The 27,444-nt window shown below is 57.3% G+C and overlaps 2 protein-coding genes across 2 annotated transcripts; one reads left to right on the top strand and one right to left on the bottom strand.

Moving 5' to 3' along the window:
• On the bottom strand, window positions 1–4,515 carry ZNF205 (zinc finger protein 205). The gene is made up of 5 exons (XM_007939556.1): window positions 4,335–4,515; window positions 3,695–3,786; window positions 2,987–3,101; window positions 1,287–1,406; window positions 1–1,058 (listed from the first exon to the last, which is right to left on the bottom strand). Exons 1-5 carry the CDS (start codon window positions 4,513–4,515, stop codon window positions 1–3), a joined length of 1,566 nt encoding a protein of 521 aa, XP_007937747.1.
• Window positions 4,516–21,511: 16,996 nt separating this feature from the next.
• ZSCAN10 (zinc finger and SCAN domain containing 10) lies at window positions 21,512–27,138 on the top strand. The gene is made up of 5 exons (XM_007939557.2): window positions 21,512–21,742; window positions 23,993–24,242; window positions 24,459–24,520; window positions 24,901–24,958; window positions 25,535–27,138. Exons 1-5 carry the CDS (start codon window positions 21,512–21,514, stop codon window positions 27,136–27,138), a joined length of 2,205 nt encoding a protein of 734 aa, XP_007937748.1.
• The last annotated feature ends 306 nt before the right edge of the window (window positions 27,139–27,444 follow it).

The following is a 27,444-nucleotide window of genomic DNA, read 5'->3' as shown; positions in this document are numbered from 1 at the left end:
CTAGGTGGGCGCGGGTCGGGGTGCTGCCAGGGCGCCCGCCGCTGCCCCCAGCATCAGCATGGCCAGAGCCTTGGGCCCCGTGGTGTGGATCTTCTCGTGCCGGTGCAGGTTGGAGCGGCGGCTGAAGCTCTTGCCGCAGAAGGAGCAGGAGTAGGGCCGGACGCCGCGGTGGGTGCGCTGGTGGGCGGTGAGGTGCGAGCTGTGGCTGAAGCTCTTGCCGCAGTCGAGGCAGTGGTAGGGCTTCTCGCCGGTGTGGGTGCGGTTGTGGGCGATGAGGTTGGAGCGCTGGCTGAAGCACTTGCCGCACTCCGGGCACGGGTAGGGCTTGACGCCGGTGTGGGTGCGCTGGTGGGTGACCAGGGCCGAGCTCTGCGTGAAGCACTTGCCGCAGACGGGGCACTTGTGGGGCTTGGCGCCCGTGTGGGTGCCCTGGTGGGTGACCAGGTCCGAGCGGCGGGTGAAGCGCTTGCCACAGCGGTCGCACACGTAGGGCTTCTCGCCGGTGTGGATGCGCTGGTGCTGGATGAGCGTCGAGTGGTGGCTGAAGCTCTTGCCGCACGAGGGGCAGGTGTAGGGCTTCTCGCCCGTGTGGATGATCTGGTGCTGGATAAGGTGAGAGCTGCGGCCAAAGCGCTTGCCGCAGTCCGTGCAGGCGTACGGCTTCTCGCCCGTGTGCGTGCGCCGGTGCGTCACCAGGTGGGAGTGCCAGCTGAAGCCCTTGCCACACTGCTCACACCTGTAGGTCTTCCGGCTGCCGTCGCCCTCGGCAGCCAGGCCGTCCTCGCCACTCTCAGCAGCAGCCCGCTTCTCCTCCTCGCCGGGCTGCTTGGGGACGCCACCCTCCTGGGTCTCTGGAAGGCTGGTGGCCGGCAGGGCAGGCTCCGGCTGCTCCTGCTCCAGACGCCCAAGCTGCTCATTGTCCTCGGCCTCTCCCGAGCCCTGACTGCCGGCTGCCGGTTGCACACACTGCAGGCCACCCCCCAGGGTTCTGCCTGCCTTGGTTCTGAAGGGCTTCACATCTCCAAGGGGGTCCGGGGCCTCGTTCCCCACTTCCATGGCTTCTGGGGAAAGAGGATGTCCAGTGAGGGACACAGGGGTGTCAAGCTCCGTGGGGGCCAGTTCTGGGAGATAAGAGAAAGCAAGAACCGGGGACCCTGGAAGCGAGAGCCAGCCAGGGACAGGCTCAGGAAGGCCATGTGTCCTGGCCCAGCAGAGGACAGACAGGAAGCCCCAGTGGGTGAGAGCACCCAGGAACGAGCACATCCCTCTGCCCCCCGAGCCCTCACCTGTACGCACGGCCGTCTTCTCCTCCTCCTCCTCCCCTGCCTGCTGCCCAGACCCGGAGCCGGAGGCCTCGCCCCTCCCCGGCACTCGGGAGGCCCAGAAAGGCCTGTTGATGGGAAACCCTGGCCGGAAAGAGACACTGGGCTCAGCCACAGGACTCCTGGGGCCACACAGCACCAGACGTCACCCACCGCAAAGTCCTGGGGCGAACTGAGGGGGTTCTGCAGCTTGGAAACCTGGGGCTGGATAAAGTGGGTATGAAAGGTCACTGTCAGGGGCGGGTCTGCTTCGGGGGCAGTGGGGTCACGTTCCTGGGGGAGGAGTGATCCGGAGGACAGTGGGCGTGGCTGCACACCTTGAAGAGGTCATTAGTGTCACTCAACTGCACAAGGAGGAACCTTTGAGCTGCTCTAAGTGTTGTCCTGTGTATTAGAACCAACATAAAAACCTTTTCTGAAGTCACCTGCAGCACAGGGTGTGTCACTCCCTGGAAGCACTTCCACCGTAACTGCCAGGGACACCCTGCTCAGGGCTCGGGGCCCGCGTGTCCCCAAACAAGCAGCAGAGTGAAGGTGACAGCAGTAGGGCCATGTCAGCTGAGTGCATCCCAGCTCTGGCCGCTGGGCCCAGCTTCCTGCTCCCACAGATCACACATTCTCGGACTATCACAAGGATACTGGCAACGGTGAAGGATACAGGCAGAGAGAGGCCCCGTGGGAAGCTGGGAAAAAGGGCCAGGAATGCTAGCAACCACCAAGTCTGGGACCACAGGTCCGTTTGCTGAGACCCCTTGGGGTGAGGGCCCTGGAGACCATCGGCTAAGACAGTAAGAGAGCAGGGTCCTGGCCTCCTTGCCTGCCCTAAGCACTGTGGGGAGAACATGTTCCAACGACTGGGTAGTTGGAGGGTTAGGGTGTCTGTGAGGCACGCCCCAGGGGTTCCGACGGGTGCCAGGTCTCTCCGATCTCCGAGGGGCTTGCCAGGACTTGTTGGAAAGGTAACGACACAAGGTGAGCACACCTAAGATAATTAAAGGTGTGAGAGGCCCAGGAGGACAAGGAGGGCGGCCTCAAAGCCAAGGTGGCACTGCCACGACCAGCAGATCTGCCTGGCCCTTGTGGACACATACAAACACTCTGCACAAATCAATGAACGGATGAATGAGTAAATGTACTCATACACTGACTTGTCCAGAAGCCTCGGAAATTCTCCCAGGAGAACCAGGGTCTGAAACGCAACAGTCAGAGCCCTGGGGCTACAGCCCCCTCTCCAGGGAACATCGGTAGCCCAGGCCCTCAGAGAAGTGACCAGAGGTTCCCAGTGGGCCAGGCCAGGGGGCTAAGCTGGGGCCATTCCCTGCCACGGCAGGCAGCCCCCACGTCTCGGGCAGTCTTTGTGCTCCGACACCTCCCCGGTGGGAGGACAGGAAGAAGCCAGCGCCACGGGGTGACTGGGGGACAGCGGGGTCTGCCCGCTGCACTCTCCAGCGCCACAGCCACTGGCCACATGTGGCTGTTTAACCCTCGACTTCAACTGATTACAACGAAACACAATTAAAAATCCAGTTGCCCTGGCCCCATTCCTAAAGTTTAACAGCCACATCTTGCCAGTGGCTACCATGCGTGCAGATGGGCCCTTTCTAAAGGACGGCACCATCCAGAGAGACAACGACGGACGGGCAAGCCGATGCCGAGGCGCTCACCGAGCCCGTTCCTCTTCTGCAGGGCGTCTCTGTAGATGCTCTGCTGCGCGTGGTCCAGGCGGCCCCACTCCTCCCGGGACAGGTACAAAGCCACATCCTCAAAGGTCACTGGCATCTGGAACAACAGAAGCAACCACGCCACGGTCTGGGCCACGCCGCGGGGACTGGCAAAGGGACAAGGTGGCATCACAATGGGCGTCCGAGCCCGGACTCGAACAGATGCGGCCACCCACTGGAACTGGACGGGTGATGGCCTGCGTGTGTGTGTGTGCATGTGAGTGAGCATGAGTGTGCACGTGAGTGTTCATGCATGAGTGTCTGTGTGTGTGTGTGCACGTGCAATTGTGTGGTGCAAGAACAAGACGGCTGTGTGGAACAGAAGATGAGAGAACAGAATGTCCGTCTTGGGAGACCACAGCTCAAGCCGTGACCCCCACACTCATCCCTCCTCAGCAGCTCCTCTGCCAGCACCCAGGCTCCCAGACGCTGCCTCTGCCCTTCCTCGGCGTCTCCTCCAGTGTGGGCCCCGGACGGAGCGCCGGGCCACCACGCTGCAAGCCTGCAGTGGGCCCAGAGCTGCGGGGCCGGCCCTCGGGGAGCAGGTGTGGGTCCGGCCTTCGCCAGGCACCCAGCAGGGAGCCAGCACCCACCCGCGGGACTGGGGGAGGCGACGCCTCAGCTCGGGGCTGGAGCCAGGAGTCCACTCACCTGGGACCAGGCGGTGAGGAGGGCGGCGGCCATCTGCCGGTCTCGGGTCCTCCCCTCCCAGGAATGGGCAGGGACCTGTGGGGAGGGGTGGGCTGGGGAGGCAGAGGGGTCCTCAGGCAGCCAGCTCCCTTGCTGGGCTCTGCTACCCCCAAGGAGCTCACCCCTGGGCTCCGGGGACATCCATGGCCCCTCAAACTCCACCTCCCCAGGCCTAAGATCAGGGACGCTAGGCTGCACAAGGTGGCCTCTGCAAGGCAGGGGTGCAGGAGGACCTGGGGGCTGGCCCCTCACACTGCGATGGATAGCTCTTCCACACTGCACAGTGGCCAGGACCTCTGCCCTGGCTGTGAGCCCCGACTGCTGCCTCCCTGGCAAGTGCCTCTCTGCACTCCTCTGCTTACCGCCTCCCCCTGCCCACCTCCCTCCTACTCATCTCTGCCTTGTTCTCTTCCCCCCCTGCTCATCTCCCCCAGCCCGCCTTGCCCCGGCTGCCTCCCCCATACTCACCTTCCCCCTACTCACCTCTGCACTCCTCTGTTCACCTCCCCCTACTCACCTCTGCCTTGTTCCCCACCCCGCTGCTTATCTCTCCCACCTTCCCTTACTCACCCCCCCCTCGCCTCCCCCTCCCCCTGCTCACCTCCATCGTTGAGCAGAGGAACCCTCTCGTTGCCAGGGCTCAAGGGCGCCCACCCCTGCACACCAGGAGCTCCTTCCTGCTGCGACCCCCACTGGGGATGCAGCTCTTCAGGCTCCATCTTGACATGAGGTGACTCCGGAGCGGCTCCCACAGGCCTCGTCTCCTCCGACTCGGAAAGCATTCCTGGACCAGGACACTGGTGACTGGGAACCTAGGACAGGCAGCCCCGTCGGCACCAGGTGGAGCGTGGGAGACACGACCCCAGCTCTGCCCCAAGGCACGGGCTGCAGCTGGAAGCCACAGGAACCGAGGTGTCAGCACGCACACAGGGTTCAAGGCACAGGTCTGGCATCACGTGGCCCCACTGGGCCTGTTTCCCTCTCCTCCCTGGGCACGCACGGACTTCCAGCTCATCCCACCAGGGACAGGGCGGTAAGGGAGGCGACAGAGCCGTGTCAAACCTGGGCTACAGTGTGGGTGCCAGGCACCACGCGGTGCAGTTCCAAACGAGAAAAGAACTTGTCTACAAGTGGATTCCCACCCGTGGCTACCCACCCCATGTGTCAGAGAGCAACTGTTCCACAGGGTTTCCGTGGCTGTAATCCTTACAGAAGCAGACTGCCAGACCCTTCTTCCGCAGTGCCACTGCGTGGGTTTGAACCACCGACTGTGAGCTCAGTAGGGAGGCGAACCGCATCTCGACCGCACCTTGTCCCCTAGCACAGCGGGGCACACGCTGCTTGCTTAGCCTCAGGAAAGCGGGGCTCTTCGCTCGCTCTCCCTCTTGCCCTCCCCGTGTGTGGGGGGTGGTGACGAACAGGCTCCAGGCTTGGGAGACCAGAACCCAGAGGAGTCATTCCCCTGGGCCTGAGGAGGCCGCTGGGAGGCGAGCACGGGCCAGCACGCCACCTGCAGGATGAGTTCCATCCGCCGTTCGGCGCAGCGCTGTGCTCAACCAGGGCTCGCCAGACGGCTGCTAGGGACCTGGCCTGTCGCTCCACCCCGGGCTGTGCTTGACCTTCGGGCCAGTCAGGGCTCTGGGTGCCAGTCCCAGCAGCACCCCGAGCAGCCCGGCTGCCCGCTGAGACACAGCTGCTCCACCTCCTGCCCGGGGGTGTGAGAAATCGCGCTCGGTAAAGTCCTGGGAACACATAGAACGCTACGTCGTGCGTGTACGACCCTAATGATGACGATTACGCCGTGCGTGCATGCGTGTATGCGTGCGTGTGTGCGTGCGCGCGCCTGAGGGATTCCTGCGGCAGCGGGAGTCCGAAGCCCGCCGGGGAGGGAAGGTGCGCGCCCAGGCAGACCGCATTTTTATGGGGCCTCGCTTTACTGCACTCTGCAGAAGTTGCCTTTTTCACAAACGCAAGGCTATCAGTGCCATTTTTCCAACAGCGTGTGCTCACTTCCTGTCTGTGATCCATTTTCCCAACAGCGTGTGCTCACTTCTGTCTATGGCCCATTCTGGTCACTCTCATAACATTTCAAACTTTCTGATCATGTGAGCGCCCAGTTCAGAGACCGCCGTAGAGTGTCAACGTGACTTTTGTAGGCCCTGGGAAACCACAACATGCGTGTGACTCACTTGCTCGCAGTATCTGCTTTATTGTGGTGGTCTGGGCCCGAACCCACCATCTCTCCGAGGTTCGCCTGTCCAAAGTCACTCACAAAGGGACCCATAACAGTGTCCACGATTCTCCATCCTTCCACGCTATGAAAACGGTAACAGGAATACTTGACTTCTGTTGGTATTCACAACCAAAGCTAAGTCCAGAAGGCGCTCCAATGCACAGGGGTTAAAGCACTCAGCCACCAACCAAAACGTCAGCGGTTCCAACCCACCAGTCGCTCTTTGGGAAAAAGATGAGGCAGTTGCTTCCATGAAGACTGACAGCCTTAGAAACCCTGTGGTGTGGTTGCACTCTGTCCTCTAGGGGCGCTGTGGGTCTGTGGGTTGGAATGGACTCCCCGGCATTGGGTAGAGTTTGAGCTTTGCTTCTGTGAAGATTGACAGCCTTTGGACACCCTGTGTGGCAGTTCCACTCTGACCTCTAGGGGCGCTATGAGTTGGAAGTGACTCAATGGCAGTGGGTTTGATTTTCAGTTCAGTTTACAAGGAGCTCTGCTGGTGCAGTGGTTAAGTGCTCAGCCGCAAACCAGAAGGTCAGTAGTCGGTCCGAACCCACCAGCTGCTTCATGGGAGGAAGATATCCTCCACTCCCATGAAGATGACAGCCGTGGAAACCCTGCCGGACAGCCCTACTCTGTTCTATAGGTCGCTATGAGTCAGAATCCACCCGACAGCAGTGCGTTTGGTGTTCGGGTAACCTGGGAGGCAAAGTGAGGCCCAGCTTCAGCCTCACCTCTCAACTCAGCCTCTCACAGGCACTGTGGTTCCCATGGGCTATGGACCAGGCGGGGACAGTGGGCACCAGGGGCCCAGATCTGGGAGGAGAGACTCAGAGGTGGGAGCTACTGAGTCCCTCACCTGCTCTCCTCTTGGCTCCAGGCAGCAGAGGAGGCGTGAGAGCCAGGTGAGACCGCTCTCCTCCCCACCTAAACTGTCCACTCCCCCCACCCCACTGATGCTCCTCCCAGCCCCCACCCTGCCTCCCCAGGGTACAGGAACAGGCTGGGAGCCAGAGCCTGCCCAGGGGCAGGAGCCCAGCCAGGGGAGGAAGGCTGGGGGCAGGGGGTGTGTGTACAGTTCCGGGAGAGTGGGGGCCAGGGGATGGAAGGCTGGGTCCTGGGCAGAGGGGTGACACGTCAGAAGCCACGTGAGTGCATCGCGGCCTGGCCCCCTTCCTGTCCCGCGTGAGGCCTCTTCCTCCCCATAGCTGCTACGGGCCAGGAGTCCCTCCAGGTGAGCACAGTGTGTGAGGCCTCATAGTGAAGAGAGCACCGTTCCCAGGACAGGGCTTGGCTGGGGTGGCACCCCTTCAGCTCTGGTGGCACAGTGGTTAAAAGCTCAGCTGCTAACCAAAAGGATGACGGTTCAAACCCACCAGCCGCTCTGCAGAAAGACCTGGCGATCTGCTTCCATAAAGATGACCGCCTTGGAAACCCTACAGGGCAGTTCTAGTCTGTCCTACAGGGTTGCTGTGACTCAATGCCCCACCTCAGGCCTGCTCTTCCCTTGGTCCAGAAGCTCTGCCTTGAAAACGCCCTCCCGCCTCCAGGCCCCTCCAGGCTGTGCTCACGCCCCAGCCGCCTCCTTACCTGTCGGCCTTCCTCCAGGTCCTGGGTAGCCCGGACTCCCCCACCATCCGCGGACACCGTTGCCCACAGAGCCAGACACTGCGGCTGGGGTGCTGCTCCCCTTGTGTGGGTCCTGGAAAGGCAGAGAAAAGCAGCCCAGGTTGCCTGGGGTCCCGTGGAAAGCCCCCGCCAGAGCGCCTGCTGCCCCCTCCATCGAACGGCCCCACCTTTGTCCGTTTGCTTGTTTCCCTTTGCCGCTGATGCTAGAGCCCCACGTGTCACCACCACCGGCGCAGGAAGACCTGCGCTACCTGTCCTGTCATCAGGGGCAGAATGTTCCGCAGAGAGCTCACAGCACAGGTGCCCGGTGAGGGCGGAAGTCCTCGCCCGTCTGCCCCCCACGCCCTGGACACGCACCTGAGCGCAGGCCTGGCTCCCAACCTGCCTACGGTCCAGACACTGACCTGTCTGCTCCCAGCTGCACGTCCCCGCCCCGGAGCCCAAGATGTCCAACCTGCTCGAGGTCCCAGGGGATGATGTTCGCTGTCCTTCTCCTGCCCCGGCCCGGGGCCAGGTCCTTCTCTCCCCACCAGCTGAAGCTGCCCAGCTCTGCCTCCGGTCCCTTCGGCAGGCTGAAGCCACACCTGCCTCTCCAGACCCAGGTGCTCCCCGGCAGCCCTGCCCACCGAGGCGGAGGCAGAGAGGGCACCCCGGCGGCCAGGCCCCCCCGCCCCAGGACAGGAGGCTCTGCAGCCTGCACCTGGTGGGCGCGGGGAGCCGGGTGGAGATTGGGATCAGGGACAACAGGAAGTCCCTCCCAGATCCTGTTCCCCACGTAGCTGCAGACCAACAGGGTTCCCGGTGTTGAGGGTTCCGGGCCAGGGTCCGAGCCTGGGCCGCATGCTCTCTTGGCCAGGAGGGGATCATGGGGAGGGAACTCCCTGGTCCACACTGCCGGCTCATGAGAACCACTTTACCAGCAGGTATGGATGATATCAACAAAGCAGAGGCACCAAAATAAATAAAAACAAAGAAACGTTTTGAAACCATCAGGAATCTGGTGTTTCAAAGAGGCCTGGCCAGAGTCACTGTGGTTGGTTGGCCCGCCTCCTGCTTCTCTTTGGTTTCAAAGCCATTGGGTGGGAGGGCGGCAGGGGCATCCTTCCCAGCACACAGGGCTTTGAAAGGTCTTAGGACTGTCCCCTGAAGGCCCTGGGTTGCATTGAAGCCTCCTGGATCAGCGGGGGGGTCTGTGGGACACGCAATTCTCACTCCTTAAGAGTGGACTTAGGAAACGGGGAGGCCAGAAGTCCCCCCAGCCCTGTCGTTTTGCCCCCACCTCAGGAAGACTTGGGATTCATGTGTTTTTTCCAGATCTGCCCCAGCTCCCTCTCAAGGTTGGGGGGTGCAAGCAAAGAAGAGATCTGACCTGGCTACCAGTGGGGTCCCCAAACCCTCAGGCCCCCCAGCGGCTTCCGCTTCCACTCTCAGGTTTCCGCTCACTGGGTGGGGAGGCTGTCAAGATGGAGAGGAGAAAGAGTATGCTTCACTTTGGTGAGGAGCCCACATCCCCTGGGCCAGGTATGGGGGTTCCAAGACTCCTGCAGGGAACACTGTGTGCCTGCCACCACCTTCACCCCACCAAAGTCCTCGGAGAAGCACCGCTTCACCAGACAACGAAGGCACAAGGGGCCGCTCGTACCAGGCCACGGGGGGAGGGGGTTACTCTTTTTTTCTCTCAATTTTGTTTTCAACATTTCAGAATTGGGAGAGATCTCACAAAATCATTAAAAAAAAAAAAAAAAAACAGGTTTGCTGGTCTGATAGAGCCTGCTGAGACCCCTGAGACTACGGCCCCTAGTTACCTGTCAGGTCTGTGACTGAACTCACTCCTGTGGCTTCCAGTTAAATAGACAGGCATGTGGGGTGAACATTTACATCAGGCAAATACACTCCTTGGAGCGATCAATCCAGGAGAACAAAAGGGTGGTGTTTGCACAGGAACATAGCTTGGGGTGCACAGAAGTGCATGAGAGGGAAGGACTCAGGGAAGAGGACTGTTACACTGTAGGGAATTGCAGTCTGTCATAAAACAAAATGTGTATGAACTGCTGTATGCAAAACGAATTTGCTCTATAAACTTTCACCCAAACCATAAAAATTGAAATATTAAAAAAAAAAAAATGGGGAGAGCTCTCATATCATCTAGACAGACACTACTGAGAATTCGGAATATTGGTCAACAGAGCCGCCCTCAACCCTTTGCTGTCTAGTCCGTTCCAGCTCACGGTAGCCCCACGCACACAGAACAGAACTGCACGCCGTTGGTTTTCCAAGGCGCCTCTTTTAGGTGACAAACTGAGCGCTTAACGGTTGTGCCACCCAGCGACTCCCGACAGGAGGCTCACACGCTGTATTTGGGGCATGCGCTCCAGGTTGCCACAGTCCCCAGCCATCTTTGTAGTGGCTAAGTTTGCAACTCTGTTTTTGCAGTTAGACATGGATTCCGATGGAGTCTGCAATCACTCTGACGAGTGAGAAGTGACTTCTGAGATCATTGGTTCGTATCTTCTCTGGTTACTGTGTGTCTCTAGTTAGTATTTTAAGAATTTTTAATCCTCACGGTGAAGAGGACTTACAAAATTGGAGCAAAAGTCAGTAATGTTTTTAAGCCAGAGAGAGCTATAAGCTGAAAATGCCACAGGGGAACCCTGGAAAAAGATGAACAGCTTGGTCCGTGGACGCTTTTCTGCCAAGGAGCGGAGCTGCGTATAGAGGAACTCACCCTCAGGGTGGACCATTTCACCCCACTGAGGTCCCACCCGAAAAAGAGGGTGTGTCCTGATTCCTGGGCAAAGCTTCTCCACCAGGCCAAAGGGGTCAGAGACAAAGGGGGGTCCCAGAAGTCTGGATCCTACATGAGCGTGTCTAAACTTAGACGAAATGAAGCCTGAACACTCATGCAGTTGTTTGGAAGATGTTTATTGAGCAGCTACTACGTGGCAGACATTAAAGCCTTCCTGAGAATGAGAGAAAATCCCTCCAAATGATATAGGGCTGACTTTGGGATCCGTGCAGATCCAGGAAGCCCTGCCCCAGTTGCTGTGCGTGGATTACAGCCCTTGAGACTTCAAACGGGCAGCAGAGCAGAGGGAGGCGGTAACCCAAATGAGTAGTGGCTTGGATGAAAGGTGACCGGCACTATGGGGGCCCCAAGAAATGATGCTTTGTTTAAAGGAGGGGCTGGGGGTCAGTAGTGTCCACAGTTGCAGATTTTTCAAGAGAAGCCACACTTTTTTTTTTAATTTCTATGTGAAATCTCTTGACTTCTAAATACTGACAACCAAACTTAAACACTAAGAACGCCACACAAGCCCAGTTGAACATGCCTGCTGTCTGCACCAGGCTCCTGCGTCACAGTCCTCGCCTCCCAAACCTGTCAGAAGAATAAGTATCACGGGTGACAGCGTTTGGCAGCGCTTCGGGCACAAAAAACACTCAACAGATGCCCACCGTGGTCTGGCGGCTTCACTGGGCCTGAAGGACAGGACTCCACCTTTTAGCAAATAAATCATGATCTTCGCCCAGAAAGATTTGTCTGACTGTTGACTCGAGTCTTGGAAGAGGACATTAAGAAAAGTCCCAGAATGAGCAAAACTAGAAAAAAGACTCATCTAAATGGAAACAAAACAGAAAAGGTACTAATTAAGGCAGTTAAGCCATTTGAAGAGTCGGGCAATGCAGGAAGGAAAGAGATGACAGGGTGGAAATAAAAGTAAGAGGGAGGTAGAGGGGACCTAGGACCCCGAGCCTACCCCTGCAGCGCACAGACCCTCAGGGCCCCACCTGCGCTGGAAGCGCGTCGCCTAGGCAACGACGTTATTTTTTTAAAAGCCTTGTCCCGCCCACGCGCTGACGTAGACGCCGGTGATTGGTGGGCGCCCCAACTATCCCCGCCCCCACACCCCGCCCATCGCCGCTAGGGGGAGACACCCAGCCGTTGGACGTGCGCGCCTCCGTCCGCGCCCCCGAGGGGCACCCCCCCCATACCCCCACCCCCGCCCCAGACTCAGGCCCAACCCCGGTCTGTGTCCCCTAGTTTCCCGTCCGGCTGCCCCGACTTCAATTTCCGGTTTTCCTGGCTTCTCGGCGATGGACCTGCCTATTAGGCCCGGGGCGACGGGAGGCTGGACATGGGCCGGGTCCTCGCGGGCAGCGGAGAGGGGCACCCGCGACTCCTCCAGTCGGCATTCACCCGTGGGGAAACTGAGGCCTGCCCGTGTGTGTGTGTGCGTGTGCGTGTGTGTGTGTGTGTGTGTGTGTATACATGCATGATACATGCATATATACTCATTGCCTGTGGAGCTCATTCTGACTCATAGCCACCCTATAAGACAGGGAGGACCGCCCCCTAGGCCTTCAACACTAATCTTTCTGGAAGCCCACCTACAGCTTTCTACCTCTGAGCAGCTCGTGGGTTCCAACACCTGTTAGCACCCAAGTGCTAAAACTAAACACTATGCCACCAGGGCTCCTTCCAATAAAACATACAATGAGAAAAGTGGGGGGAGGGGAAATGCAGAATTGCCTTGCTTTTAACGACTACATGATATTCCATTGTATGGGTATGTCTTAATTTACTTAAGCAGACTACCCATCCCCCAAGGCTAGTCCACATTGGCTAGAGGGAAGAGTAGAGGGGGTTGTACTGCTTTTCAGGGGTGAATAGGACTAACATCTCAGAGAGATGGCTCAGAGGCTACCCTTAGGCGTCTAGAGGACTCCCCACCCCCCACACTGCCAAACTCCTGGCTCCAGGCTTGGCTTCTGGATCTCAGCCTTCGCTGGCCTAATTACTCCACACTTCAATCTCCTCTTCTGTAAAATGGGCGGAAGTTCTGACCTCCATGGGAAGGTGGTCAAGAGAGAAGGGGGTAATATGTGTGAGGTTCAGACCTCCGTCAACGCGCAGCGACGTGCAGCTGCCTTCCTCCTGGGGCTGGGGCTGCAGATGGAACGGACCTCCAGCTCAGCCGACTCGCACTGAAATCTTTGTTTCTTCATGTTTCCTGTGACTCTTCCTTCTCTAAAACAGGACTGTGCTTCCACCCCCAGAAAGCAATGGTGTCCCTTGCTAGAACACAGGATCACTTGCAGGAATGGTGACTACTTTGGCCCTTCTCTCTCGGGCTCAGGTCACCCCATCCTCAGCCTGTCCCTGGGCAGCCATCCTCCTGGTGGACACTTGTCCCAGGCACCCATCTGAAACCCTGTTGAAGAGAGGACCCTCAGTGGGGCTCTGCACACACACTGGTAGAGCAGGAAGCACAGTGTGGGCATCAATGTCTCGGGTTACTTTTCACCAAATGCAGTGGAGCTTTTAGCAAGCTCAGAATTCTGAAAGATTCCTCCCCAGCCTAAGACCCAAGGTCTCCCCTCTGAGGCCAGTGGGATTTTGCAGACTCAGGCTGAGCAGGCAGCCAGAAGAACTGGATAGTGCCCAGCTACCACTACTGAACATTTTGATCAAAGATTCTATAGAAAAAACCCTGATCGAAAGGGGGGAAAATGCAAAACTGAATTTCAAATTCTCATAAAATCCTTTCTGGAGCTATGCAAGCTGGATGAACCCCTGAAACTACGGCCATGAGATAATCTTTAAACCTTAAACTAAAAATAGCCCCCAAAGGCTTCTTAAAACCAAACAACAATTTCACTGAACTAGTCAAGAATGTCTGCCTTGACCATTGTCCTCTTTCAAGGTCTGTTGTTGTTGTTTGCCGTCGAGTCGGCCCCGACTCATAGCGACCCCTCCTTGGGTTTCCGAGGCAGTATCCCTACGGAAGTAGGAATGCCTAACCTTCCTTCCGAGGAGTGGCTCGTGGGCTTGAACCACCAGCCTTCTGGTGAGCAGTCAAGTGCCTTAGGCACTATGCTACCAGAGCTCCCTTTCAAGGTCTATCTACAAGGAATCAAAAGACAACAGCATCTCCCAACATTCTATAGGTCCCATAGGGGACAATGAGTTGGTGTTAATGGAGGGGTGTCAGCACCTAACTTCAGGGGGGATAATGGGAATCAAGATCAGCTCCAAGATTCTATAGGTCCCATAGGGGACGATGAGTTGGTGTTAATAGAGGGGTGTCAGCACCTAACTTCAGGGGGGATAATGGGAATCAAGATCAGCTCCAAGCCAGTCTCTGGGGGGAAGGTCAGACATGGCCCCACTCTCCACACTTTCTGTCAGTTCTGGCGCCAGCTGTCACGCCCACAGCACTCTCTACTTCCCTTCTGGGTTCCATAATCTGTTCCAGTGGCCACCCAGAGCTCACAGACTGTATTCACTGTTAAGTGGTATAATAAGGAAGTGCCAGGCTGTATCTTGGGATCAGGATCAATAAGCTACAACTCAGGGCCTGGATCAGGAAGGGTGTAGGCAAAGTCTGGGAGGCGCCCGGGAAGTGGAGAGCCCATCCCTCCCTTCTTCCAGGCCTGGCAGCTCGCTTAGCTCCTCTGGGCTATGCAAGCTAACAGGCCCTTCAGCCTTTCCGTTGGCAGCGGAGCGCTTTAACCACTGCAGCGCCAGGGCATCAGAAAGATGTGGCCGTGTGCTTCCGTAAAGATGACAGCCTTGGAAACCCTGTGGGCAGGGGGCTTTGTGTAACGTTTATTCATCTCTGTTTTCCTGCGAAATAAACTTTAGTAAAATGAATCAAAAGGAAGCCCTGCCTTGGTGCCCTGGTCTTGCCCAGCGTGTAAGCCTCATGAGGGCAGCACCCATCTTGCTACCCAACACTGAATGACTGGTGTCAGGGACGGTGCCCGACACACGGTACCAACCGTGCTCCGTGGAGCTGTCAGAGGCTGATTTTAGACACCCCCGCGTGGATTCAAATCTATTGGTTAGCGCTCGAGCCCAGTAACCGTTTCACCACCCAGAGAATCCCAGGCGGCGGAGGAGCTTGGGCCAGACCCGGCAGAGGCGGAGGTGAAAGGTAGTGGGGCTCCCCTCCGTCTGTACGCAGCACCCTCTTTCCAGGCTGAACTCGCGCATGCGCACTCTTCACACCCAAGCCCGGGCTCAGCCTGACCTCACCGAAGCGCACCGCCCTTGCCACACCCCCTCTGACGTACGACGCCTCCGCCCCGCCCCTGTGGGCGCTAGTCCGAGTCGCCACGCCCCTGCCCGCCCCCAGTACGCCCCCTGCCGGCGTTGGGCGGTCCGTGTGGATTGGGTTCCTGGTCTTTGCATCCCGGAGGATGCAGGCGGGACCAATGAACACAGGCCCTGGGCAGCTACAGTGAAGGAACAGGGTACCGCGAAGTGCAGGAAAGTCTAGCCTTTTCCAGAGCACAGGGACGGCAAGCCCGAGACGCCCCTACTCAGCAGGTGGCTCCCCGGGACAGGAGGTGCCGTGGGTCCTGCCCAGGGGCCTGTGCGCGCCGGGGGCACGGCAGGTCCACCCCCAGCAAAGCGCCTTCCGGGCTGTGGCCAAAGGCTCGACCCAAGAAAGGCCCTGGAGCAAGGGGAAGGCCAGAGATGAGTCGGGGAGGCCACCTCCCTTTCTGGGAGCCCCTGCTTCTGCAACCATAGAGCCGAGACGAGAGGATTCTTGGCGGGGAGGGCCTTCTCTTCCTCCATCGCTCCCCACGAGTCACCCCGTTCTGTTTCCTTAGCCCCCACCGTTTGCTCGCAGGCGCCGGCCTGTGCGCCTCCAGCAGTCCCCACCTCCTGCAGCTAGCACGTGGCCGGTCCTCGGTGCACAGTTGTCAACTGAATGAAGGGCTTAAGACAAGAGCCTGGCACACAGTGGGCCTTTTAAATGTCCCCAAAGAGAGCACATGGAAAAATAGCAGTTTCCAAGGGGCCGCGGGGGCCAGCCCTGATGTAGGAGGAAAAGGGGGCTTGGTGGGCGGTGGGGGTGGGGTGGTAAACGCAGGTCAACGCCCGCACATCCGGGGTTAGAATGTGACCCAGTCACGTCGTCTTTATTTCTCTGGTCCCGCCTTCCCTCCACCCCACTGCCACGCTGGGAGGTAAAGGGTTAATTAACTCTGGGCAGCCCCTCTTTTCACCTGGATGGGACTTGGAAGGCAGGGAGCTTCCTGTACCATTTCTCCGGAGCACTTCTCCAGGCTGACGAGGCCGGCTCTGCTCTGGGGGCCATCAGAGATCCCTCTCCAGGACCCTACCTCTGTAGTTGGGACCCTCAGTGGTGAGTGGGAAAGGTGGCCTGAGGTGCAGGCTGCCCGGACAGACGCCAGCGGCTCGCAGCAGCTCGGAGGGAGAAGGGTGAGGGGCTCAGGCCTCCGTGGGTGAGGGTTGGGGGCTGGAAGAGAGGGTTAGGAGGCCGTGGGGGTCTGTTTTGGGGAGCCCGGTGTCAGGCAGCCCCAAGGACATGTGGCAGAGGGGTTGCAGGACTCCCTGTACCCACTGGCAAAGAGAAGGTAAGGTAGGCCCCGGGTGCTCCGGGTCCTTCTTGCCCCCGCCGCCCAGCCACCGGGAGCGTGCCCCCAAGGGGGGCAGTCTATGGCAAGCACAAATGGGGTTCTGGGGATATGGGATTGAATCAGGCTGAGTCCCCCCCTCACTGTGGGGGACTCAGCCAACAAAGAGGAGCAAAGCAGGCCCCTGCCAACCGGGTCCAGGGGGAAAAAGGGGGTGCTCCTGGCCGAGGACCCCCTCTTTTGCCCTCCTAGCTTTGGGCTCTCCCGTTGTCTTGGTGAGTTCTGGTGGTGGGGCCTCCATCCTGCCCTGGTCCAGCCAGTGCCCCCCAACCCCCCAGGGCTCCAGTTTAAGCTCCTCAAATACTGGATGGTGGCTGCTAAGCCTTCCTCCCTCAGCCCGCCCCAACATGTGCATATTAACAGCTTTTGTCCTGGAAACCTGGGGGGAGGGAGAGAGTCTTTAAAGCCGACTTGCCCCAAATCCCACCTCTTGAAAACCTCTGGTTAAGACCTCACCTGGAGATTGCAGCCTCTAGGCCCAAGGTCTGGGGTTGGAATCCCCCCACTCTGCTTTTTCTGATTCAGCCCACGCGCCACATTCTGCCTAAGGCTAGGAAAATCACACGGGGTGGTAGGGACCTGTAGGGTTATCCATCGTGAGCAATTGGTTCTCTAATTAATTTGCTTCTCTAGAAAAACATGGGAGCTCTGGTAGCATAGTGGCTAAAGCACTTGACTGCTAACCAGAAGGCTGGCGGTTCAAATCCACCAGCCACTCCTCGGAAGGAAGGTTGGGCAATCCTACTTCCGTAGTGATACTGCCTCGGAAACCCAAGGAGGGGTCGCTATGAGTCGGGGCCAACTCGACGGCACATAACAGCAACAGAAAGACATGGAACATTGTTACTGGAATATTGATCAAAGACCTTTCTGGCATTTGTACCTGCACCTTTCCATTGGTACGACTGTGAGGTAGCTATTAGCATCCCCGTTCTATTGTTGCGAGTAACAGTTGTGCAGTGGTTAAAGTGCTCAGCTGGTAACCGGAAGGTGGACGGTTCAAACCCACCAGCCGCCGCGAGGGAGAAAGATATGGCAGCAGTCTGATTCTGTTAAGTACCTACAGCCTTGGAGACCCTATGGGGCAGTTCCACTCTGTCCTCTAGGGGCGCTGTGAGTCAGAATCAACTCCAGGCAGTGGGTTTGGGTTGGTCTCTTTCTACAAAGCAGAGCAAGATCATCCAGTCTGCCTTGACCCGTTGTTGTTCTTAGGTGCCCTGGAGTCGGTCTGACTCATAGCGACCCTTCAACCATGGAGGCCCTCAAATACAAAAGCATTAGTTTTAACTTGGTGAATGATTTTCACAGCCTGGGATGGAGGACCCCCTTCCGGTGGGGCCCGGGGCCCTGCCATACCTGCCATACCTTAGATGTGCCTGTGGATGGGGGAGGGAAGGGGAGAAAGATGGAGGGAAGCCAGAGGGAGATGGGGGGAGGGGAGATTGGATGCTGGAAGGAGTGGGAGATACTGGGGGAGGGGAGGGGAGGGGCTGGGCGGAGGCTGGGAGCGGCTGGGCGGAGCCTGAGAGGGGCTGGGCGGAGGCTGGGAGCGGCTGGGCGGAGCCTGAGAGGGGCTGGGCGGAGGCTGGGGGCGGCTGGGCGGAGCCTGGGAGCGGCTGGGTGGAGGCTGGGAGCTGTTGGGGCTAGGCTGGGGGCTGGGGTGCTGGAGGGAGGTGGGGGTTGCGCAGGTGGGCTGGAACTAGGCCTGGCGTCTTCAGTGTGTTGCTTTGCTCTCCTCTGAGGGGTGAGGTTTAGAACCCAGGTGTCCCCTCTTCTACGCATCACACAGCTTATCCCCCTGGAAGGGAGGTGCTTAGAGCTCCTGTCCGCTATGAAGGGGGCTCAGCCAACACCGGAAGCTCTTGGCCAGGCTGGCTTTTACCTGGCTCTGTCGCCAAGGCTGGTTAACCTGCGAGCCTTGTTCTCCGCTGTGACATGGGTCATCGGTAGCACCGGTACTATTGTCGCCCTTGCTAGATTGTGGTCACTTGCATTATTACAGCTCTCATAACCAGCACCTTCCCTGGCCCACCTGCCACGTGCCAGGCGTTGTTCTCTGGCCTTTGGAGAGTGGCACATCCGATCCCCTCCCTGCCCTCCAAGCTCCAGGTGCCTGTCCTGAGAGCACAGATTTGGAGAAACAAGGAAGGTGGGGAGATGTGGGAGCCCAAGTTCCCGTATCTGTTCAGTAACTGCGAACCAAGTGGTAAAATACAAAAGGACCCTGAAACCTCTCTAACAGAAATACAAGCCTGTTCAGGAAAGTCGAAGCCTCTGGATTGTGTTGAAGGAATGAACTGCCCCCCGTGAGTGGGGCTGAACCTGGGGCGGCTCTGGGCTGCCCTGTAAAGGAACAAGGTGGAGAAGCTCCAAGGAGCCGGCCCCTTAGGTGAGAGGGGCTGGGGCGGGCTTGGGAGGTGGTTTGGGACCAAGGAACCAGCGCCCTCTGGTGGCCAGCTAGAAACATTGCTAGCCAGACTCCAAGGGTTGGGATGGGGCGTGTGGGGGATAGACCAGGAGAAATGCAGAATGGAGGGTGAGTTAGGAAAGAGAGGGGAATGACCCCCTGTCTGCCACCTCCCACCCAGCGCTTCCTCCGGGGGATCTGTGGGCACAGGGCCGCTTCCCTGGAGAGGGCAGATCCAGCTTGGTTGCCTTGGGGGCACGCCTCTCGTCCGGACACCATCCGCTGCCCAACTGAAACCCTCTTCCCCTCTGCTCTCCAGAAGGCTCCATTCCTTTCCCAGTAACGCCCGCTCCTACACTGGTCCAGGTGGCGCTCCAGTGAACTCTAGGCTCAAGCTGGGTGCTCCCATTCCTTCTCCCCGGGGCTCATCCTGGCCTTACCCCTGGGGCTGCAACTGTGAGAGGTGGGGTAATTGAGCAGCAGCAGGCGGGGGCCCAGCCCAGCTCTGCGCTGGTCAGCTGCGTGGTCGTGGCCTTGACCTCTGAGAGCCACTTGCACAGCCAGAAAGTAGAGTCAGATCGCCTGCTCAGATACCACGAATATAAAGATTTCCCCACTAACCTTTATTTTTAGTATTTTTTTTATCGTGATAAAAATATAAATACCAAATCTTCTATTTTTAAAATTCTCAAACATCCAGAGAAGTTAAAAGAACCATGCAACAAACACCCCCTCCCCTCCTTGATTCAAATCTTGTTACCGTTTTGCCAAGGAGTGCCTGGGTGGCGCCAATGGAAAGGTTGGTGGTTCAAACCCACCAGAGGCAGCTAGGAACACAAATGCCTGGGGTTGGGGCTTCAGAAGGTCAGCCCTGAAGACCGATGGAGTGCAGCGGTACTCTGCTCACACGTGGGGTTGTCAAGAGTCAGAATGGAACCAACGGCAACTTCATTTTGTGGGTCATTTTGCCACATTTGCCTTGGTCCTCGAGCTAACTTCACTTCCCTACTTTCCAGCATCTTCTAAGAACAAAGACATCTACTTACCACAGACTAGAATGCCACCTCAGAAAGTGAGCGGTCACCCCTGTTACCATGTAGTACCTATCCTATCCTTATTCACACGTCCCTAGCTCTGGTGGCATAGTGCTTAAGGCAACCAGAAGGCTGGCGGTTCAAACCCACCAGCCACTCCTCAGAAGGAAGGTTGGGCAGTCTACTTGCGTAGTGACACCGCCTCGGAAACCCAAGGAGGGGTCGCTGTGAGTCGGATGTGACTGGACGGTACTGAGTTCTTTGAGTGAGTTGTTCCCAGAATGCCTTTCAAGCTTTTGAAAAAAAAACAGCATCCAACCAAGGTTCCCAGTTCTTTTCTTAAATATTTTATTGTGTTTTCAGGGAAGGTTTCCGCAGCAGTTTCGGGGTCCCCGCTCAACAATTTCTAAACAAGCTCTTTGGTGACAACGTTCCGTGCTGACGCACGGCCTGGTTCTCAGTGTGTTTCCACTTGCCTGGTGCTGGTCCCCTTAATTCTGACTTCGTGGGCTGTTTGGCCTCATCTAGGTGATTTTAGTTTTTGTAAAGGAGCATAGATAGCAGTTAGGGGTGACAGTATTTTTTTTTTTCCAGCAAACTTGTTGTTTAGCCAGAAGGTGACATCGGGAGTTAGTAGGCTTGCCACTGCTGATCACACTTTCTCTTTGGTCACCTCTAAAACAAGCCCCTCCCCAGGCACTGATGTGTTACACGGTCTGTCTAACAAATGTGTCTCCTGAATGTTCCATCTTGGAGGGTTTGTCCCTTATTTCCCATGTTGCCGTTAGGTTCCAACTCACAGTGACCCTGTGTACATCTGAACAAACACTGCCCAGGCCTGCGCCGGCCTCCTCCTCCTTGCCCTGCCTGAGCCCATTCTGGCAGCCACTGTGTCGGTCCATCTTGCCAAGGGTCCTCCTCTTTCTCACCGACCCTCCACTTTACAAAGCACGGTGTCCTTCTCCAGGCACTGGTCCCTCCTGAAGACACGTCCCAAGTACGCGAGGCATGGCCTCCCCATCCTCACTTCTAACGGGCACTCTGGCTGTACTCCTTCCAAGACGGATTTGTTGGTTCTTCTCGCCGTCCGTCCCGTATTCAGCATCATTCACAGACATCACTCTTCTCTGGTCTTCCTTATTCATGGTCCAACTTTCACATGCATGTGAGGCGATTGAAAACACCATGGCTTGGGTTAGGTGCACCTCAGCCTTCCAGGTGACACTACTGTAATGTCCTTACACTGGAAGCTGGGTCTAGGGGCTGTGTTAGATTGAGATGGAATGCTTTTGGCAAACTCCATTCTTGACGGTGCTGTGGGCTCCACACAGTAACACAGCAGGGGGCTGTTCTCGGGGATGTGAAATTTAATCCCTGGGGTGACAAGATGCAGACTTCTGGATACCCAGGACAGGACAATAATACTATCAGTTTTCTCTGCTTTTTGGTGCTTTGTTCAGGTTGAACCACTACCCACGAGCAGCGGTAACTGTTTCCTTGGAAGGCGTCTTAACGTTGACTGGAGTCCCTGGGTTGTGCAAACGGTGAGTGCACTTGACTGCTAACCGGAAGGTTGGAGGTTCAAGTCCATCCAGAGATGCAGCGGAAGGAAGGCCTGGCCGTCTCCTTCCGAAACACCCAGCCGTTGACAGCCTTACGGCACACGCTTCTCCGTATACACACACGGGGTTGCCGTGAGTCGGAACGGTTTTAACCGGTTTTCACATCGGTTGGTGACTCGGGAAGCAGCGGGCAGGTGGGGGTGAGTGCCTCCGGCCCAGACCCCAACTCTGGGTCTTCAGCTTCCCAGGTGGGGAAGGAGGGAGCGACCTGAGAGGAAGCCAGGTGCCAGGAGGCGAAGGATGCTCACAGAAGCCGGCCCGGCCGCCCAGGAGCAAGAGCAGCTTGGCGCCGTCAAACTGGAAGACGACGAGGCCGTGGGGCAGCAGGAGCCCAAGCACCTGGACAGCAGGCTGCGGCCCGAGGTGGCCCACCAGCTCTTCAGATGCTTCCAGTACCAGGAGGACATGGGCCCGCGGGCGTCCCTGGGCCGGCTCCGCGAGCTCTGCGGCCACTGGCTGCGGCCGGCCCTGCACACCAAGAAGCAGATGTTGGAGCTGCTGGTGCTCGAGCAGTTCCTGAGCGTGCTGCCGCCGCACCTGCTGGGCCGGCTGCAGGGGCAGCCGCTCCGCGACGGCGAGGAGGTCGTGCTGCTGCTCGAGGGCGTGAGCCTGGAGGCCGGCAGCGCGGGGCCGCTGGTAAGAGGCGGCTGGGAGGGCAGGCAGGGCCACGGGCTTCACTGCCCGTCCGTGGTGTATCTCAGCTTTTAAGACTTTCCTCACTATTAAGCTTGCTGCAGATTTCTTTTTTTAATACGGGCAGTCCCTGGGTTATGAACTTCCAACGACAGACAACTGTTGTTGTTAGGGGCCAGTGAGTCAGCTCTGACTCCTAGTAACCCGTGTCCACAGAACGAAACCCTGCGCCACCCTCACAGTCCTTGCTACACCTGAGCCCGTCGTCGCAGCCCATGTCACTCCATCTCTAGGAGCTTCCTCTTTATTGCCGACCCCCTACTTTACCAAGCACGTCCTTCTCCAAGGACCCTCCTGACAACACGTCCAAAGGACATGGGTCCGGCTCTCATGCTACGTCCCCTTTAATGTGATGGAAACCCGCTCTCACTTTGAAAGGACTGAACCAACCCCGACTCTCAACAGATTCCTCCTCAATGTTACCTTCGCTTGCTGCACACACAGCTTTTCAGTCAGTCACTGAAAAGGCTTTGAGCCTGTTCTCCAATTAAAACTAAAAAAAAAAACAAACAAACTCAAACTCACTGCCAGCGAGTCAGGTCCAACTCAGAGAGACCCCGTTGGGTTTCCAGTCTTTACAGAAGTAGATTGCCCCGTCTTTTCACAGAGTGGCTGGTGGGTTTGAACCGCCAACTTTCTGGTGAGCAGTCAAATGCTGTAGGCACTGCGCCACCAGAATCCCACTTTTGCCTTCAATAAGGCTAAGTGACAACTGAATGCCCTTGATCCGACTTAGCTACAGATTCTTAAAGACACAGTCAGGACCGGATCTCAAGGCTTCGTTCACAACACGGGGAATACCTGTAATTTCTTTTTCTTGTTGAACATACACAGCACAACATACGCCAGTTCAACCGTTTCAATGTCCATTCGGTGACACTGATTCCATTCTTTAAGCTGTGCAACCATCCTCATCCTCTCTTGGTGAATATGCCTCCCCCATTAACAAGAACTCACTGCCCCCTGAAGGTGCGCACTTCTTTATATTCTTTGACTATTAAGTAAAATCCTTTCCACTCCTGGTTTGCCAAGGGTTTTCCTAAAAGCATACTTGACACCTGGGTGGTATCAAATCATTTTTTCCTGTGGGTCCACAGCAGTGATCTGAGCCGTGGGGGGTTCATTGGGGTGATACCTCGGCTACCAACTGAAAGGCTAAAGATTCGAGTCCAGCCCAGGGATGCCTCGCAGGGAAGGGCTGGTGACACACTTCAGAAAAACCAGCCACTGAAACCCTGTGGAGCAGAGTTTGACTCTGTTTGTTTGTATAAAAATGATTGTAAGGCTTTTCCCTTCAATCCACTAAGATGGGATGTTGAGTATTAATTTTTCTGACTTTGACCCATACTTGAATTCTTGGCATAAGCCCTATTAATCATTTTTTTTTTCCCAAGAAAACTTATTTTTTTATACTCGTCGCCAATATTTTAATATGCTTATAGATCATAGCAACCGTTGGGTTTCTGAGGAAGCAGATTGCCCCGTCTTCCTTCTGTGGAGCAGGTGGTGGGTTTGAACCACCAACCCTCTGGTTAGCAGTCAGACGCCTTAGGCACTGAGCCCCCAGAGCTCCTAAACATGACTCGAAAAAAAGAAAAATTTGCCACTGGGTTTATCTGCTAGTATTTTGTTCAGAATTTTTCTACCCATGGCTGTGTTTTTCTTTTCCGTGCTGTTCTGACTAGATCTTGAAATCAAAATGCATTTTATAAAATGAATTGTCTGCCTTTCCTTCTTTTATTTTCATTCTCTGAAACGTAGATACACACTCAGGATTTTGTTTCCTAAAACTTGAGGAGAAACTTTCTGCTTCAGGTGATGGGAAATTGACAGTGATCAAGGGCAAGAGTTGCCCAGCCATTTGTGTAAATCTGTCAGTAAGTCTGACCCTTTCCTGGTATGACTGAACTGTAGCAGTACAGTCAGACTTAGCAAACGTGATAGACATTTACAACAAGAATCTGAACAATCAGCTGCTGAGGCTGCCTTGTACAAACAAAAACAACAGAAAGTCTAGTCTGACTTGCCTGTTTTTTTTTAAATATAGGAATCCCTGGAAATACCACCTTCCTCTGCCCACCGCTTCCTCCTTAACTTCCTGTCCCGTTCCTGGTGGGTCTCACTCACCTGGCCTCTTCCCCTTTGGAGTCGGTAGGACATGAACACACGTATACTCTGTAAAATACTTTACAGGATTTTAGCTTCAACACCGGCAAGAATTACCCCAGTACAGATGTCACCGCAGAGGACCAAGGGGGCCCTGCCCAGGTGCCCAGCCACATCCCCAAAGAGGAAGTACCCTCCGAAGAGGCTCCAGGTCCAGATGCCACCCAGCCAGGAGCCACCAAGCCTTTGGAGCCAGGCACCTGGGTACTCAGCCCAAGTCCAAAGCAGCCACAGAGCCCTAGTCCCAAAAGAACCTTCCAGACTCTGCAAGAAATTGGTGAGAAGCCCAGGAAGGTGGAGAGCTGGCCGTGTGGGTGGAACCTGGGAGGCAGGCTATTTGGGAACTGGGCAGCCTCCTAGTTGGCCGGGATGGGAGAGATCCAAGATGTCTCTCACAGGACTGTGGCAGTGGGGTACCTGTCCCTGAAGCCACGTGGCGGGCAGGGCTGGTGGCTTCTAACAGCTCTGTCTTTGTCTACCCCAACGGTGGCAGCTACACAGGGCCCCGTGGTATGGCCAGAGAATTCCCAGGATCAAGAATTGGCGGCTGTGTTGGTGAGACGGGCTGGTTGCCTCACCTGAGGTGGTTGGCACCTTCTGGAACTTTCTCAAGCTCTGTAGGTTTAGCCAATCCTTATCTTCCTTTAAGGAGCTCTGGTGATGTAGTGCCTAAGGCATCTGACTGCTAACCAGAAGGTTGGCGGTTCAAACCCACCAGCCACTCCACTGAAGCAAGACTGGGCAATCTGCTTCCATAAAGATTTACCATCTCGGAAACCCAAGGGGGGTTGCTATGAGCCAGGATCACTTGATGGCAGTGGGTTGGGTTGGGTTGGTTTTGGTATCTTCCTTTTTTGAAAGCCTTCATCCCACCCCTACCCCGACCTCAGCCACTCCTCACTCACGGAGGCTCTCTGCCATGCCTCTGGTTCCAGGAATCCTTGACCTTTGAAGACGTCCCTGCCAAGAAGGCGTGGCCTGTGCACCCTCTAGGTAAGAAGCCTTCCCCCAACTTACTGGGAGATCCTTCCTCGGGTGCCGGGAGTGGTCCCTGAGGCTTCAGATGCCGTCTGGCTCTTCTTGTCTCTTAAAATTGATATTCTTTTTTTTTTTTTTTTTAAGGTTTACTGTATCTGGTCTAATTAGCACCCCATTTCCTTTGGGCATTTACAGCAGTTGTAGAGGGAGTGACTGATTAATGGGCATAGGGTTTCCATTTGGGGTGATGAACATGTTCTGGAATTAGATGGCAGTGATGTCTGAACACAGGGTGAACGTAATTAATGTCACTCAACAGCACACTTAAACCTAGTTGCAAAGCTAAAAAAAAAAAAAAAAAAAAAATGTGTGTGTGTATATACATATAGATGTATAGATATATTTTACTAAAATCCAAACAAAAATAGGTGATGATGAAAAAAGGGCCTTCTGGCTTCACCCCCACCCTGTGCCCATCAACGTCTTTGCTGACACTGGGGTCTCTCTGCACCCAGAGCAGTGAGGTTCTGGCCTTTCCTGGGAGTCCCTCTAAATCAACCCGACCATCTTCGTTTCCTTCTTTGTCCCTAGGATTGGAAAGCAGGACTCCAAACAAAGAGGAATTTAAACTAGGAGAGCCCAGAGGGGCTGCCTGGGGCCCTGCCGTCTCAGGAGAGTTGAGCACAGCCAGTCCTGGCCAGGCGGAAGACCCCCAGGACCAGAAGGCCGGCCAGAGCCCTGCGGTGGGCGACACCGGTGGCCAGGATTCCCCTCCTGGCAGGACTGAGGTGGTGGAGGCCCCGGCAGCCGGCGGGCCCCCCAAGCCCGAGCCGAACGTGCGGCTCATCTGCACCGAGTGCGGCACGAGCTTCGCGCACCTGTCGCTCCTGGAGGCGCACCGCCTGCGCTCGCACGGCGGCGGGCGCACCTTCGCGTGCCTGTGCTGCGGCAAGCGCTTTGGCCGCAGCTCCGTGCTCAAGCTGCACATGCGCACGCACACGGATGAGCGCCCGCACCCCTGCCACCTGTGCGGCCACCGCTTCCGCCAGAGCTCACACCTGAGCAAGCACCTGCAGACGCACGCGGAGCCCGCCTTCCTGTGTGCGGAGTGCGGCCAGGGCTTCCAGCGGCGGGCCAGCCTCCTGAAGCACCTGCTGGCGCACGCGCAGGACCAGAACCAGGCCCAGAAGCCACCCTGCGGCCCTGCCGAGCCCAAGGCCGAGGCGCAGCCGCCGGCGCCGGAGCTCACCGTGGTCCTGTGCTCACACTGCGGCCACACCTTCCAGCGCCGCTCCAGCCTCAAGCGCCACCTGCACATCCACGCCAAGGACAAGGGCCACCAGTGCACCGAGTGCGCCAGCAGCGCCCAGCCGGCCCCCGAGCGCAGGCCCTACGTGTGCGACATTTGCAGCAAGGCGTTCCGGCGCAGCGAGCACCTGGTGGCCCACCGGCGCGTGCACACGGGCGAGCGGCCCTTCTCCTGCCAGGCCTGCGGCCGCCGCTTCAGCCAGAGCTCCCAGCTGGCCAGCCACCAGCGCGTGCACACGGGCGAGAAGCCCTACGCCTGCTCGCAGTGCGGGAAGCGCTTCGTGCGGCGCGCAGGCCTGGCCCGCCACCTGCTGACTCACGGCGGCCCGCGGCCCTACCACTGCGCCCAGTGCGGCAAGAGCTTCAGCCAGACGCAGGACCTCACCCGCCACCGGCGAAGCCACACGGGCGAGAAGCCCTGCTGCTGCAGCGAGTGCGGCGAACGCTTCAGCCAGAGCGCGCACCTGGCCCGCCACCGGCGCATCCACACCGGGGAGAAGCCCCACGCCTGTGACACCTGCGGCCACCGCTTCCGGAACAGCTCCAACCTGACCCGCCACCGCCGCAGCCACACGGGCGAGCGGCCCTACAGCTGCCCCACGTGCGACCGGAGCTTCCGGCGCAACGCGCACCTGCAGCGGCACCTGGCCACCCACCTGGGGGCGGGGGGGGAGGAGGCGGCGGCCGCGGCACCGCCGCCGGCAGAGGTTCCCCAGGAGTGCGTGGAGTGTGGCAAGAGCTTCAGCCGCAGCTGCAACCTGCAACGTCACAGGCTGGTGCACACCGGCGCCAGGCCCTACTCCTGCCCACAGTGCGGCCGCAGCTTCAGCCGTAACTCCCACCTCATGCGTCACCTGCGGACCCACGCTCGCGAGATCCTGTACTAGCTTGGCCAATCGGGCCAGGCCTGGCCATCCCCGCCCCACGCCGGGCCTGCGGCAGAGGCCTGCGGTGCATCCACACCCCCCAACACCCTCCACTGGCGCCTATGCGCCACTCCCTACCAGAGCACCCCCTCCAGGCCTCAAGAGTGTATTTCAAAACCCCTAAGTAAATGACCTTTTTGAAAGCAAATGCTCGCTCTTTTATTATTATTTTTTTTTATTATTTTTATAATTTGGGTGGAAGTTTACAAAGCAAATTGGTTTGACATTCATGCACATTTTGTTTCCTGACGCTGCAGTCCTCCGATT

The sequence above is a fragment of the Orycteropus afer genome, unplaced genomic scaffold, assembly GCF_000298275.1.
Source record: "Orycteropus afer afer isolate SDZICR_OR568_19922 unplaced genomic scaffold, OryAfe1.0 scaffold00061, whole genome shotgun sequence".
Taxonomy (NCBI): Eukaryota; Metazoa; Chordata; class Mammalia; order Tubulidentata; family Orycteropodidae; genus Orycteropus; species Orycteropus afer.
Note: the sequence above shows the minus strand (reverse complement) of the source record. Positions and strands in the feature narration are given on the sequence as shown.

What these genes read in the sequence shown, in the direction of transcription:
- ZNF205 (XM_007939556.1), bottom strand. Translation starts at nt 4,515, where the DNA reads ATGCTTTCCGAGTCGGAGGAGACGAGGCCTGTGGGAGCCGCTCCGGAG. An exon ending in TCCTCTGCTCAACGATGGAG is followed by an intron (nt 3,787 to 4,334) that starts GTGAGCAGGGGG and finishes CTGCCTCCCCAG; the next exon opens with CCCACCCCTCCCCACAGGTC. An exon ending in GAAGACGGCCGTGCGTACAG is followed by an intron (nt 1,059 to 1,286) that starts GTGAGGGCTCGG and finishes TTTCCCCAGAAG; the next exon opens with CCATGGAAGTGGGGAACGAG.
- ZSCAN10 (XM_007939557.2), top strand. Translation starts at nt 21,512, where the DNA reads ATGGGCCCGCGGGCGTCCCTGGGCCGGCTCCGCGAGCTCTGCGGCCAC. An exon ending in CCAGACTCTGCAAGAAATTG is followed by an intron (nt 24,243 to 24,458) that starts GTGAGAAGCCCA and finishes CAACGGTGGCAG; the next exon opens with CTACACAGGGCCCCGTGGTA. An exon ending in AAGAATTGGCGGCTGTGTTG is followed by an intron (nt 24,521 to 24,900) that starts GTGAGACGGGCT and finishes CTCTGGTTCCAG; the next exon opens with GAATCCTTGACCTTTGAAGA.